Here is a 15866-nt window from a genome sequence, read left to right as displayed (position 1 = left end):
TTTTTTTTTTTTCATTTTTAGTGTCAGATTAAGAAGAAATAATTCCCTTACAAAATCTGCAAATGCTGATGAACCACAGAAAGGCCAGAAACTTATAGAGAAGGAAACTATGGAAATAGGACAGGTAACAAAATGTTTTTGTACAACTAGTGCAAGATTACAACAAATGATAGCCTGTTTCCTGAGTGCCGTCTCGCGCTGATTTCCAGGTGAAGCTTGCAGTGTTCCTGCAGTACCTGCGAGCCATGGGCTGGGGATATTCTGCCATGGTTTTCCTGATTTACTTCATCCAGACCGCTGCTTTCACCGGTCAAAATCTGTGGTTGAGTGACTGGACCAGTGATTCTGTGGAGTACTACAACATGACATACCCTTCCTGGAAGAGGGACACAAGGGTGGGAGTGTTCGGAGCTCTTGGAGTGGCTCAGGGTAACTTAACAGTCGTTCGTTGTTCCTTTTTTTTTATTTGCAAATATTTTCAGGTTCATGTAAGTTAACATTAAGCAACTTTATGTCTTAAAGTAAGGAAAATTCTGTACCCTGTTATTTAGGATCCACTCATTTTTAGAGCGCTATATAGATAACCTAAACTTCCAGTCTTTTTATTGTACTAGAGGACTTGTGCACTGTGTGCGTTAGGTCCTTTGTCACAGGGACCCATGCTGCAAAGTGCATAGGCACCTATAACTTTTTAGGTTAATAAGTAGAGACAATTATGAGGAATTTATTGATATACAGAATTCAGTTAAGCTATTTAATGATTAAACTCTGTTGGCCCATCTTAGCAAAATGGATTTCCAGCAATAATAGGAATTAGGCAAGACAAGGCAAGTTTATTTATATAGCACAATTCAACAACAAGGTAATAAAAAAAAGAAAAGAAAAAAAAAGCATGATTTAAAATTTATTAAAAAAAACAGTAGATAAAATCAGTAGTTAAAATGTAAGTTTTGAAATTTAAGCTTTAAAAGTGTGGATTTGGTGTTTTATTCAAATGCAGCTGAGAATAGGTGAGTCTTCAACCTGGATTTAAATAAACTGAGTGTTTCAGCTGATCTGAGGCTTTCTGGGAGTTTGTTCCAGATATATGGAGCATAAAAGCTGAATGCAGCTTCTCCGTGTCTGGTTCTGACTCTGGGAACTGATAAAAGACCGGATCCAGATGAGGGATCTGGAAGGTTCATACTGGGTCAGGAGGTCACTGATGTATTTTGGTCCTAAACTATTCAGAGCTTTATAGACCAGCATCAGAACTTTAAAGTCTATCCTCTGACGGACAGGCAGCTGGTGTAAAGACCTCAGAGCTGGACTGATGTGGTCCACTTTTTTGGTCTTAGTGAGGACTCGAGCAACAGAGTTCTGAATGAGCTGTAGTTGTCTGACTGATTTTTTTTAGGCAGACCTGTAAAGATGCTGTTACAGTAATCAAGCCTACTAAAAATGAATGCATGGACTAGTTTTTCCAGGTCCTGTTGAGACAGATCTTTTATCCTTGAAATATTCTTGGGCGATCGTGGCTCAAGAGTTGGGAGTTCGCCTTGTAATTGGAAGGTTGCCGGTTCGAGCCCCGGCTTGGACAGTCTCGATCGTTGTGTCCTTGGGCAAGACACTTCACCCGTTGCCTAGTGGTGGTGGTCAGAGGGCCTGGTGGCGCCAGTGTCCGGCAGCCTCGCCTCTGTCAGTGCGCCCCAGGGTGGCTGTGGCTACAATGTAGCTTGCCATCACCAGTGTGTGAATGGGTGGATGACTGGATATGTAAAGCGCTTTGGGGTCCTTAGGGACCATGATTTTGTTATTGTCTGCATCCATTACTACACCCAAATTTCTCTCCTGGTTTGTGGTTTTTAGATGTATAGATTGAAGTTCTCTGGTGACCTGTAATCGTTTTTCTTTGGCACCAAAGACTATTACTTCAGTTTTGTTTTTGTTTAGCTGGAGAAAATTGTGGCACAACCAGTCATTAATTTCCTCAGTGCATTTACCAAGAGCCTGTACAGGGCCTCGGTCTCCTGGTGACATTGTGATATATATTTGTGTGTCATCTGCATAGCTGTGATAGTTTATTTTGTTGTTCTTTATCATCTGTGCCAGTGGGAGCATGTAAATGTTAAACAGAGGGGGTCCCAAGATGGAACCTTGGGGAACTCCACATGTGATACTTGTGGATACTTAGGGGAGATAGTAGAAAGATATGCTTGAAGAAGGTGGGTAGAAAGATAATTAAACTAGAGCAATGACATCAGTATGATGATGATGTCATGTGGAAAGTGGAAGTGTTGTACAACTAGGAGCCAAACATCCAGGAAGTAAAGAGATGATTAATTACAGTAATTTTTTAACTCACTATTACTAAATATAAAGGCTCAAGTTATCTTACTCACTGCAACATTAAGAGCAGCCTGAGACTGAGTTTATCACCAACAGTTATTTTATTTAAATGGAAAATAAATAAAGGGAGAGGGACGAGATGAGTGAAAAAATACAGAGTACAAAGGGAGGGAAAACATTTGTTATTTATTTGTTCTTTAACAGTATTTTATTTACACCTTTCAAAAGTGTTTTTTTCCTTTTCATATGATATTAAAAAAAAAACAGTGTGTACATTTGACATGCAGCATATTTTATTTTAATATAAATAGAAATCTAATGGAAGAACAGTTGATATCAATATACCCCAGGAAGTTATTGAAATTATCATTGAATTGTCAATGCTGCCATGGATAACAATGAAATAGTGCTGGTTGCTCTATCATGTTGTAAACTGGGGACAAATTATATGTCAGAGTTACAGTGGGGCAAAAAAGTATTTAGTCAGCCACCGATTGTGCAAGTTCCCCCACCTAAAATGATGACAGAGGTCAGTAATTTGCACCAGAGGTACACTTCAACTGTGAGAGACAGAATGTGAAAAAAAAAATCCATGAATCCACATGGTAGGATTTGTAAAGAATTTATTCGTAAATCAGGGTGGAAAATAAGTATTTGGTCAATAACAAAAATACAACTCAATACTTTGTAACATAACCTTTGTTGGCAATAACAGAGGTCAAACGTTTACTATAGGTCTTTACCAGGTTTGCGCACACAGTAGCTGGTATTTTGGCCCATTCCTCCATGCAGATCTTCTCGAGAGCAGTGATGTTTTGGGGCTGTCGCCGAGCAACACGGACTTTCAACTCCCGCCACAGATTTTCTATGGGGTTGAGGTCTGGAGACTGGCTAGGCCACTCCAGGACTTTCAAATGCTTCTTACGGAGCCACTCCTTTGTTGCCCGGGCGCTGTGTTTTGGATCATTGTCATGTTGGAAGACCCAGCCTCGTTTCATCTTCAAAGTTCTCACTGATGGAAGGAGGTTTTGGCTCAAAATCTCACGATACATGGCCCCATTCATTCTGTCCTTAACACGGATCAGTCGTCCTGTCCCCTTGGCAGAAAAACAGCCCCATAGCATGATGTTTCCACCCCCATGCTTCACAGTAGGTATGGTGTTCTTGGGATGCAACTCAGTATTCTTCTTCCTCCAAACACGACGAGTTGAGTTTATACCAAAAAGTTCTACTTTGGTTTCATCTGACCACATGACATTCTCCCAATCCTCTGCTGTATCATCCATGTGCTCTCTGGCAAACTTCAGACGGGCCTGGACATGCACTGGCTTCAGCAGCGGAACACGTCTGGCACTGCGGGATTTGATTCCCTGCCGTTGTAGTGTGTTACTGATGGTGACCTTTGTTACTGATGGTGACCTTTGTTACTTTGGTCCCAGCTCTCTGCAGGTCATTCACCAGGTCCCCCCGTGTGGTTCTGGGATCTTTGCTCACCGTTCTCATGATCATTTTGACCCCACGGGATGAGATCTTGCGTGGAGCCCCAGATCGAGGGAGATTATCAGTGGTCTTGTATGTCTTCCATTTTCTGATGATTGCTCCCACAGTTGATTTTTTCACACCAAGCTGCTTGCCTATTGTAGATTCACTCTTCCCAGTCTGGTGCAGGTCTACAATACTTTTCCTGGTGTCCTTCGAAAGCTCTTTGGTCTTGGCCATGGCGGAGTTTGGAGTCTGACTGTTTGAGGCTGTGGACAGGTGTCTTTTATACAGATGATGAGTTCAAACAGGTGCCATTCATACAGGTAACGAGTGGGGGACAGAAAAGCTTCTAACAAAAGACGTTACAGGTCTGTGAGAGCCAGAGATTTTCCTTGTTTGAGGTGACCAAATACTTATTTTCCACCCTGATTTACGAATAAATTCTTTACAAATCCTACCATGTGAATTCATGGATTTTTTTTTTTCACATTCTGTCTCTCACAGTTGAAGTGTACCTCTGGTGCAAATTACTGACCTCTGTCATCATTTTAAGTGGGGGAACTTGCACAATCGGTGGCTGACTAAATACTTTTTTGCCCCACTGTATATGTTTTATTCCAGCTGCTTTATATTGTAAATTAAGGACAAAGAATCAAGACTGTCAATTTGGACCTTGGTTCAGCTTGAACTCAGCTTTACATGCAGAGCATATATTGCTGATTGAACTATTTTTTCCCCATAAAAATAAGAATTGAATATGAAAAAAGTTAAATACAATTTCTTCTGTCATTATTGCCCTATTATTATTTTGTAATAATAATAACAGCCATTCTATATCAGTAGGCAGGGAAAAGCACACCCGAGTGTTACTGTAAGTTCAAGGTTCTGTCCACAGTGGATTTGTCTTTGTTAAAAATGTAGTTCTATTATTTAGAAACGTTCTTGTTTTTATTGCAGGCCTCTTTGTGTTCTTTGGCACACTGCTCCTAGCCAATGCTTCCATTGATGCATCTCGTATCCTGCATTCACGACTTCTTAACAACATCCTGCGAGTTCCTATGGTTTTCTTTGACACTACACCTATTGGAAGAGTGATCAACCGCTTTGCAAAGGTAGGGTCTTGTAGTTCACTTTTTAAGGATTCTTTTCATGAATTTTAATATTTATTTTATCTTCTTGTGGCTTGTATGATTACAAATACAAAGTATAACTAGTTTTTAATGTCATTTCTAAAATAACAGTGCTAAAAATTAAAAAACTAAACATTAAATTTAACATTAAAAAAGCTTTTATTTGTGTTTGCTGCAAGTTGTATATCTACTTGTATTATTTATTTTTTCCCCACTTTAGCTTAAATGTTTGAATACAACCCTAAATATTCTTAAAATTGTTAAAGTAAAGTAAAAGTATGTATAATTTTATTTGTATAGCATATTTCAAGATAAATATCACAAAGTGCTTCACAGAGAAGCTAAAACATAAAAACAAAAATCAAGCAAGTTTAGAAAGATGAGTTTTTAGCTGTTTTTTAAAAAGAGACCACTGAGTCCACAGATCTCAAGTTCAAAGGAAGAGAGTTCCACAGTCTGGGGGCCACAGTTACTAAAGCTCTGTCGCCCTTTGTTTTCAGCCTCGTATAATGGACAACCAGCAAGCCCTATCACATGACCTCAGGGACCTTCTGAGCATGTATAGATGTAAAAGATCACTGATATATGTTGGTGCTTTTCCATGCAGGGCCCTGAACGTCAGAGTCATAATCTTAATCTTAAAGTGAATTTAATAGGGAGCCAGTGCAGCTGGTTCAGCAGGCATGTGGCACGGGAGAACTTAGAAGTCTTGGTCAGAAGCTTTACAGCAGCGTTCTGAACAACTTACAGATGCTCCAAAGAAGCTTTCCATAGACAAGTGAACAAAGAAATACAGTACTCCAAACAAGATGAAACAAATGCATGTATGACAGTTTCCAGTTCTGAGTGTGATACAATGGGACTCAGCTTAGCAATATTTCTCAAGTGATAAAATCAGGAGTGGACCAGAGATTTAGCATGAATGTCCAAAGTCAGAGCTGAGTCAAAAGTTACACCAAGGTTCCTGATAAAAGGTTTGGCAAATGTAGAACGTGACCCTGAGTTTTCCATAACCCTAGGTACAAATTTTTTTAGGAGCACAAACAAGGACTTCAGTTTTCACCTCATTAAGTCGAAGAAAGTTATCAACCATCAAACCTCTAATGGAGTCCATGCACCTATGCAAAATCTGTAGCTTGGAAATGTAAAGAAACTGTTCGTTCTTTAAGTCTTTCTTTAAAGAGGCTTTCTTCCCAATTGCCTCCTCAAGTATACAGTTCAGTTAAATTTCATTTATCTAGTGCTGACACACAGTAACAGTCACTAAAGGTACATTATATTGTAATAGTAAAGATCTTACCACAATCGAGAAAAACCCCTCAAACAATCAGATGACTCCCTATGAGTCAGTACTTGGTGACAGTTGGAATGAAAAACGTCCTTTTAACAGGAAGAAACTTCTGGCAGAACTAGACTCAGAGACGCCGTCTGTTTGGGGGTGAAAGAAGGGAGACGAGTCAAAGACATAATGCGGAAGAGAGCCAGAGATTAATAATAATTAATAATTAAATGCAGAGTGGTGTATAAACACAACATATGAAATCAATATACTGATCAATTTTATTTTATTTTATTTACACAGTAGCAAATCAAAACAATTTGCTGTAATGCAGTAATATGGTTGTAGTGCTGTTGTCTCTGCTTGCTGCTGCTACTAAATTCAGCCACTTGTGGAAAAAGGGAAGAAGGAGCTAATTTCTCTTGTATCCTCAAATCCTACTTATAACAGCCAAAGGGTCTTAATGGACTAATAATTAATTATTAAATTATTAAGTCTTTAGAGTGGCTGTAAGACTATATTCTTTGACTCAGCTATAATCTTTGGAATAACTCAAAACTTTAAAAGTGTTTAGTCACTGAGGAACATCCATGACTTATCATTGACATTTTCTCCAATATCCTGACTTTAGCTTTTATAATTGACTTCATTCTTCTAGTATTATTTACACTTATAATTTTGCTAATTATGTACTTTTTATGTTTTTATGTGCACTATAAATAAAATTGTCCTGTGACTTTAATAAATACTAACTCTCCAAATATTATCCCAAAGGACATTTTTACCATAGATGAGGCCATTCCTGCTTCCTTGCGCTCCTGCCTTCTGTGTCTGATGTCTGTACTGGGGACCGTATTTGTCATCTGCATGGCAACTCCTTTCTTTGCCATAGTTATCATTCCTCTGGCCCTGATCTATTTCTTTGTACAGGTAAGCTAAACAAGGTAAAGAAGATATGTAAAAAAAAGCTACCCTAACTTTCCTATAATATGAAATGCAAACTGATTTTGTTTTGTCTTTCTCTCTACACCCAGCGCTTTTATATTGCCGCTTCAAGACAGCTGCGCCGGCTGGACTCGGTGTCTCGCTCACCGATATACTCTCACTTTGGTGAGACGGTGTCCGGCCTGTCAGTGATAAGAGCCTACAAGCATCAAGAAAGGTTTCTTAAACACAATGAAGTAACTATAGATGAGAACCTCAAAAGTATCTATCTGCGGATCGTGTCTGACAGGTCAGACATTGAACAGTGTACCAAATACAGATAAGCATGTGATGCTAAATGATGAGACCCTAAAATTTGTTTGTGTGCATATTTGTGGGGTTTGTTTTCTTGACAGATGGCTGGCCATACGTCTGGAGTTTGTTGGAAACCTGGTGGTGTTTTTTGCTGCTCTGTTTGCTGTCATTTCCAGAGATTCTATTGACAGTAATGTGGTTGGCCTATCTGTATCATATGCCCTTAATGTCAGTCACAAAAACACTCAGAATTTATCCTTATTTCATCAGTTTTTATATGTGTGATATTAATAAAATGCAGAAATAATGTAAACACAGACCTCTCTCCTGTTGGGGTTCTGCAGGTAACCCAGACCCTCAACTGGCTGGTGATGACGACCTCAGCGCTGGAGACCAATATTGTAGCTGTGGAGAGAGTGAACGAATACACTCAGCTTAAGAACGAGGCATGTAGAAATACTTTGTGAGCAAGACATTATTTATCCATTCATCCATTCTCTTCAGTCTATCCTTATCTGGGTCACGGGGGTGCTGGAGCCTATCCCAGCTACCATAGGGTGTGTGGGTGCTAACTACCATGCTGCCATATGACATTATTTATATTTTGGTTGAATCAAAATCTACCGTTTTCTTAAATAGGACATGAATTTTAAGATTTCTACAGGCTGTGAGTTTATTGTAACTGTAACAGTTCAACAGGAATCTAATACGCTTGTGTGCGACATCAACTGCCGTGTTTGCTCACTGTACAGTGATAATACTTTTATTCCCAGCTGCTGTTTCTCCACTGTTTCTTAACATACTACCGATAATAGTTCAGATAATTGTCAAACAAACAGGATTTTGATGCAACAATTTAATTTTATGTTTCACTGACTTTTGATTTCACATGTTTGAACTCCACCTGTTATATTTGAGTTGGGTTGTTTATTCATAATGGCACCAGAGCTCCAATGATTAGCACATCCCATCATGCTGTTCATACTGAATTTAATCTGATTTAGAATATAACATTGCACATGTACACTTGGCCTTGATTGTTAATCTTGGTTGCATATTTTCATTTGAGCTATTTAATTTTTTACCAAGTGTGACGTCTTTTTAAGTTTTCTTTTTTTCCTTTATTTTAGTGGTGTAATGTGTGCATGTCTGTATGTATGGCGTCTGTATAATTTTGTTTCTTATTTATCTTGGTTTGAATATTAATGCACAACATATAAAAGAGCTAACTTAGCTCAATTTGATAGCTTTTGTATTATATTACACATGCGTTCTGCTTCTTTTTCTGTTGTTACAGGCTGACTGGGTAACTGACACTCGACCTCCACAGATGTGGCCAGAGGCAGGAAGAGTGCATTTTGAGAACTACAAAGTCCGTTACAGACCTGAATTGGATTTAGTGCTGCATGGAATCACTTGTGACATCAACAGCACTGAGAAGGTGTGTGTGTGTGAGCGTGAGAGGGAGAGTCTCCATATATGTATAAAGTTCCTGTAAAAGTTATAGGTTTTACTGTATCTGATATATTCACCAAAGATACAAAAGCATGCACTGCTAAAAAAGAAAAAGAAAAAAATTGGATGGACATTAAATCATTGGGAAGATTTTTTCTCCCTCATTGAAAAATCCATAATATATAAAATTGTACCACTATTTTTTAATTTAAAAGGTTAACTATTAACAACGTGTGCAAGCTTTCTGCTGGCTGACATTGGCCAACTGTATCTAAAATGTAGCTTCCAGATACAGACCTGCACATCATTTTTTATTTGAGTTTAGAAAAGCTATTATGTTGAAATTTGTAATTTGGACTTTGTGCTGTAAGACATTGACATTCTATTGTTTGGGGGTTTTTTTTTATGTTTTATAGACCAATCTATTAATCAATTACTCAAGAAAGATGCCACAGATCAATCTGTGTTGACAGTAATTACATATAATTAAACTGTAAAATAATGTGAACTATCAGTTTGTGTATTACTGTATATTATAATCAGCTGTGATATGTAAACATGTAACTAGTCTATGGGCAGTTGTTCCCAAACTTTTTTTTTTGCTAGGCCGGAATATTCAGCATTGCTATCAATACATCCATCCATCCATCCATCTTCTTGTGCTTATCCAGGACCGATTCGCGGGGCCAGCAGCCTAAGCAGAGAAGCCCAGACCTCCCTCTACCTAGTCACCTCCTCTAGCTTATCCAGGGGAACACCAAGGCATTTCCAGGCCAGCCAAGAGATATAATCTCTCCATGGTTTCCTGGGTCTTTGCTTTCTTGCTGAGGACCATGGCCTCAGATTTGGAGGTGCTGATTTTCATTCCCACCGCTTCACACTCGGCTGCAAACTGTTCCAGTGCGAGCTGGAGGCCATTACCCGATGAAGCCAACAGAACCACATCATCTGCAAAAAGCAGAGATGAGATTCTGAGACCACCCAAGTGAAAGCCTTCCGTCACTTGGCTGCGCCTAGAAATTCTATCCATAAAATTTATGAACAGAAGAGCAGCCCTGGCAGAGCCCATCACCAAACAAGAACGAGCCTGACATTGCCGGCTATGCGGCCAAGCTCTTGCAATGGTTGTATAAGGATTGAATGGCCCGTAGCAATGGGCCAAGGATCTCATACTCCTGGAGCACAGGACACTCCAAGGGACACGGTCGAATGCCTTCTCCACGTCCACAAAACACATGTAGACTGGTTGGGAAAACTCCCACGCACACTCAAGTATCCTTGAGAGGATAAAGAGCTGGTCCTGTGTTCGACAACCAGGACGAAAACCACATGGTTCCTCCTGTATCCGAGGTTCGACTAACAGACAGACCCTTCTTTCCAGCACCCTGGCATAGACTTTCCCGGGGAGGCTGAGGAGTGTGATCCCCCATAACTGAAATAAACCCTCCGGTCCCCCTTCTTAAAAATGGGAACCATCTATCAATCCAGAGGTACCGCCCCTGATGTCCACGCAACACTGTAGAGGTGTGTCAACCAGGACAGCCCTACAATATCTAGAGCCTTCAGGAACTCAGGGCATACCTCATCCACCCCAGGGGCTCTGCCACCAAGAAGTTGTTTGGTGTGCGTTGAAGATCTCGCAGACTGGGGCCTCTGCTAAGCAATTCTCAGCACACCCTAAGTATACATTTAGGTGCACCAGGCCTGTCCAGCATCCTCCTCCGCCACCTGATCCAACTCACCATCAGATGGTGATCAGCTGACAGCTCAGCCCCTCTCTTTATCTGAGTGTCCAGAACATATGGCCACAGGTCTGGTAATACAATTACAAAATCAATCATCAACCTGTGGCCTAAAGCATCCTGGTGCTACATGCACTGGTTTGCACAGAAGTCCAACAACAAAACACCGCTCGGGTTCAGATCCGGGAGGCTGTTCCTCCCAGTCACGCCCCTCCAGGTCCCCCTGTTGTTCCCCACGTGTGCACTGAAGTCTCCCAATAGGACAACAGAGTCCCCAATGGATTGGAGTAAGCTCAAACACTGACAACTTTGAAATATTGGTGTCAAAGTAAAACTGAGTAAAGACTGTCTGCATTGCAATAACATATATCACGGAATTACTGTCAATAGCAGTGATGACTATAAGCACTGTAAAATATCTGCTACCTCTGAAAAATGTTGCTTCTTTCTGTAACATTACTGAAATGTCTAAGATCTTTTACAAACTAAGTACAGACTGAGTATATTTGCTTATTATTGCATTATTTATTGCTATACTGTTAAATACAATTTATATCCAGAAAGAAAAGTGTGTAGATTTTTTTTTTTTTTCCAAATATGTGCCAGCTGTTATTTTGATCTTATGTGTTTTCTCTCACTGCATTCAGATCGGTATTGTTGGTCGCACAGGAGCTGGGAAATCAAGTCTTACCAACTGCCTGTTTAGAATTATTGAAGCTGCTGAAGGTCGCATCCTCATTGATGATGTAGATATTGCTACAATAGGCCTGCACGACCTGAGACACAGACTCACAATTATACCACAGGTATACACATAAATATAAACAATAACCTTGTCAAAGAGTTTGATATTTCTAAAAGTACACTGATATTTGTAATCCCGTGTGCACAGGATCCCGTTTTGTTCTCGGGGTCACTGAGGATGAACCTGGATCCATTTGACAAGTTCAGCGATGAGGAGATTTGGAGAGTGCTGGAGCTCTCTCATCTAAAGAGCTATGTATCAGGGCTGCAGGAAGGATTACAGCATAAAGTGGCAGAGGGAGGAGAAAACCTCAGGTGGGTAATAAAATTAACAATACGGCCTCTGGGTATAAGTTATATATAAGTATAAGTTTTGTACAGTTCGTTATTCTAAACCTTATGTAATGTTCTGCAAAACTTACATAAACCCTAATTGTATTTGAACACATGAGTGTCATTTGTGGTTTACTTTTTTCTTTTGCGCTACAAAAACCCTCTTAAGATATCAATACTTTAATACAATCTTTCCAGTGTTGGGCAGAGGCAGCTGCTGTGTCTGGCCCGAGCTCTCCTGAGAAAGTCACGTATCCTAATTCTGGATGAAGCCACAGCAGCTGTTGACCTGGAGACAGACAACCTGATTCAGAACACCATCCGCAAAGAGTTCTCAGACTGCACAGTGCTTACCATCGCCCACCGCCTGCACAGTATCATGGACAGCTCTAGGTGAGTTATACCTTTTCCCTTAACATTTTTGGAATTCATGACGATGTTTTTCTGACATGAAGCTTAAATTTGGTCTTGTTTTGCTGCTGGTTCAGTGAATTTTGGTCGGAGATTGACAAAACATGTAGTTTCAGAATCTATGAGATATCGGCTTTCAGCACCCAACAGCATGTACATGTACGTGCCGTTGGATCTTGCTTTGTGTTTACATCTTTTCGTGGTATCCATTTACCCTAGTTTAGCTGTATGGCGATTGCTGAAATAGTTTGGTAAGTTTTAAGCTGGTGTTTCTGGAAAATACATTTATATTAAAAAACAGATTTCAGGATTTACTGAATCGATATCGCATTATTCAAATTAAAATCGATTTGAATTGGGAAATCAATTTTTTAAACCCACCCCTAATCATACATGAGAGTAATATTTGACCAAATGATCTAGACCAAGGGGTACTGACTCTGTTTTCCATTAGTAGTTTTAACACTTGGACTTGAACCTAAACTTACTTTACTGTAAGTTACTTTATTTTGGCTAAGATGTTGAGCTGACTATCTGATACTGTGCATTTGTAGGTCTTCTGTGTGTTCTTTTCATTACTTAGATTTTGCTTTCCATTTCTGTTCTGTTTTGGTTTATACTTTGGCGTTACATCAAGTGAAGTTACATCACTAGTAACTTCACTTGGATTCAATGAATCTTTAAATGGGTATATGCTAGATAGTTCTGCCAGTTTAGCAGGACATTATAAAAGTGAACAACTAGCAGTACAACAGATTGGCCCTGACCTCAACCTTGTAATAAAAGGCAGCACTATTTGTGTAACCCTTTAAACTTTGATTCCTTAGAATAATGAGCGTACCCTTTCCCTCCGGTGTCTGTTGTATCTCCCCTGAGTTAACTGTTCACAGAGACAGCACAAATATTTACACATCAGTTTTCACTTTTAAGCTGGGGCTGCCAAAGCCACACAGTATGGACATTTCTCAGTGGGCTACTATTAAATCCTGTGTGTCTAACAGGGTAATGGTGCTTGATGTTGGAAAAATAGTGGAATTTGATTCGCCGAGCAACCTGCTTGAAAATGAAGGTCATTTCTACGCCATGGCAAGGGATGCTGGGATAACACCAGAAAGCAGCACAAATTTATAATCTCTACTTATACTGTTTTTTTAGGGAAGATTTAGGGCCACAATTTTCTGTGTATGTGTTTTATTTGTAGGTTACATTGTGAAGACTGGATTTTACTTTTATGTAAAGAAACTGTTGGGATTCAGAGATTCTTTTATTGCTACCATATAATCTGCCTTATGAAGAATGTATTAATAACATGTTTTACAGTATCATTTATCGGTAATATTTCCTGCAGGGTTTATAAAAATTGCATTGAATATGTTTGTCATCACATTGACCTTTCTATTTTTACAGGTTGAGTTCATTTTATACACAATGCATGAATGTGCTTGGTTAGAGTTGATGTTCAGTTCATTAAGGGTCTTAAGCTTCACTGGCGTGACTGTCCAGGTGATACATGCTGAGGGAAACTAGAACATAGAAGGATAACTGCAATGCATGCTTACAGTACATATAATACATATAATCTAGGAATAGGCCTGAGCAGAGGCCCCAATGTTTCCAGCTTCTTGTTGCAAACCTGTTGCATTTTATTCTACTTGGTAACAGATGAGCAGAGTCAATAATTAGCCTCAGAGACCCTGAGGGCTTAAGATTACCTTGTATGGAAGGTGTTATAGAAAAGAGAAGTTCTATGTCTGCTTATAGCTATTAAAAGATGTACGATTAACTGTGACTAAGGTCTGGAACCTATTCTAATCTGTCATTGACGCCATGGGGGGGCGTGTACCCCACTGCTTTATAAGTATCCACAACATGCATTTTGGTCAGAAGACATATGTTGATGTTTTCTCCGGGCTGTTAATAAACTCATCGTTTGATAGCACTTTTCCGGAGCCTCCGTCGTTTGTTGTCTGGTCTAAAGTTGATCGATCTCGCAGCAAAACTGACATACGTGTCGTATCTATAGGGAACAACATAGGAAAACCATATTGTAAATGTAACGCATTTTGTGTAAAAAATAAAATTTCTTTCTGAAATCATGCTTAACTGGTTTTAATTTAAAAAAACCTCTTTTTTGATACAATGTTATTAGTCTGTTCATCAGGCCTCTGCATCCATTTACATCCATCTATTAAAACTGGCTTTGGAATGGATAAAACAGGCTAATATTAGGCTTCGGGAATGGTCTTCCCAACCCTAACCTCAACCTTACTGAAAATTTGTGGATTACACTTAAAACCGGGTCTATGCTAGGAAACTCACCCATTTAAACTCTACCAATTCTGTCCAGAAGATGGTCAAATATCCAGCCATAATTACTCCAGAATCTTGTTGACAGCAACCAAAAATGTCACTCTGAGGTGTAACTTACAAAGGGACGTTTGTATGGGCAGAAATCTGTGCCATCATAAACTGAATTTGAATAAGTTAAATTTGAATTGCTCAGATTGAATCTGAATTGTAACTTGAATAAATGCTTTTGAAAACTGAATTTGAATTAGTCTAATTTGAAATTGAATTTATGGTTTGAAAATGATCATCACTAAATTGTATATATGCACTGTTTTGCATGTTTCCCTACTGTAGGGGTCTCTGTAAGCATACAGAGGGGGTACTCTGAGAGGGTACAAGATGACAACTTTGGAATTCTACTAGAAACAGTCGATCATATTTGTTTTGTCAAAGCTGAATTCAGGGCAAACTACGCTAAATTAGCGTTTTTAGCTAGCAGCTACAATAAGCATAAAAGTTACCTTACGGCTATCATTTGTTAACATGACGCTTGTTCTTATACATGTAGTACATTTATTACCAACCTGAGAGTTTATCCGCTGGTCATTCGACATGATGAATGACTTCTGAAGTTTTTTTTTTTTTTTTTTTTTCTAAATGACATCAGAAACAGCAGTATGCGACATTACGTGATGGCAGAGCTTCAGTTCATCCTTTGTCATTTTTTTTTTTTTTTTTTTTAAATAAATAGGACAGGGGGAATGAATGAGAGAGAGAGGGGGAGAGAAAGAAAGAAAACCAAAGGGGAGAAGAGACGGTGAGAAGGGGGGGGAAGAGAGACAAAAAAAAAAAAAAAAAAAAAAAAACACAAAACTCCTGGGTCACCTGTATGGAGAAAAAAAAACAAAAAAAAAAACAAACAAACAAACAAACAGAGGAGACAGCAAACAACAAAGAGCAACATAATAATAGAGAAAACAAAGCACCATCACAATAAACTAGCTAGTCATAGATATCAGTATTTACTAAGTAATAAACAATATTGTGCAGCACGCAAGATAGACAGCGCACAGTGTGCTTTGAGGCAGCAGCCAAGAAAGCTTTAGTCCGCGTCTGTGAATACCCATGTGTGCATACCTGTGTGGATCAGCATGCTTGCATTCCAAAGGTTTCTCCATGTAATGATCTGCTAGGGAGTGTGGGGGGGCCTCAGCCCCGTCCTCCAGGGTGTGAAGCGGGTATGGAGGAGATCAAAACTCCAGACATCCAGAGGCCCCCAGAACACAAAAGACCATGGAAGACCAACAGAGGGGCAGCCGCGCCACTGTTCCAGTAAGAGCTGAGGAGAGTCCCAGATGAGGGCTCACTCAGCAGCCGCGGAGCAGAAGCCAGGGGGGTTGCAGTGACGCGCCCGTGAGCTCCGCCGGCCCCCAG

The 15866-nt window shown here is 39.6% G+C and overlaps 1 protein-coding gene across 3 annotated transcripts in view; it reads left to right on the top strand.

Moving 5' to 3' along the window:
* LOC146655663 (ATP-binding cassette sub-family C member 2-like) overlaps positions 1-14172 on the top strand; it is a 49524-nt gene extending 35352 nt beyond the window's left edge. For 2 of the 3 annotated variants that reach the window (XM_085428161.1, XM_085428162.1), the window contains exons 21-32: positions 22-124; positions 210-429; positions 4768-4922; positions 6994-7149; positions 7254-7453; positions 7560-7686; positions 7803-7904; positions 8756-8899; positions 11303-11461; positions 11548-11714; positions 11931-12125; positions 13145-14172. In XM_085428161.1, the coding sequence (XP_085284287.1) occupies positions 22-124; positions 210-429; positions 4768-4922; positions 6994-7149; positions 7254-7453; positions 7560-7686; positions 7803-7904; positions 8756-8899; positions 11303-11461; positions 11548-11714; positions 11931-12125; positions 13145-13274 (1858 nt within the window). In that variant the 3' untranslated portion in view covers positions 13275-14172. Of the gene's footprint in view, positions 1-21; positions 125-209; positions 430-4767; positions 4923-6993; positions 7150-7253; positions 7454-7559; positions 7687-7802; positions 7905-8755; positions 8900-9584; positions 11029-11302; positions 11462-11547; positions 11715-11930; positions 12126-13144 lie in introns of those variants that run through there. The other variant, XM_085428163.1, reaches the window with a different exon arrangement.
* The last annotated feature ends 1694 nt before the right edge of the window (positions 14173-15866 follow it).

This window comes from Rhamphochromis longiceps, linkage group LG13 (assembly GCF_057381845.1).
Source record: "Rhamphochromis longiceps isolate RC_006_pf linkage group LG13, R_longiceps_female_GT1.1, whole genome shotgun sequence".
Classification (NCBI taxonomy): Eukaryota; Metazoa; Chordata; class Actinopteri; order Cichliformes; family Cichlidae; genus Rhamphochromis; species Rhamphochromis longiceps.
The sequence above is the reverse complement of the archived record's forward strand: the minus strand, read 5'-3'. Positions and strand labels throughout refer to the sequence as shown.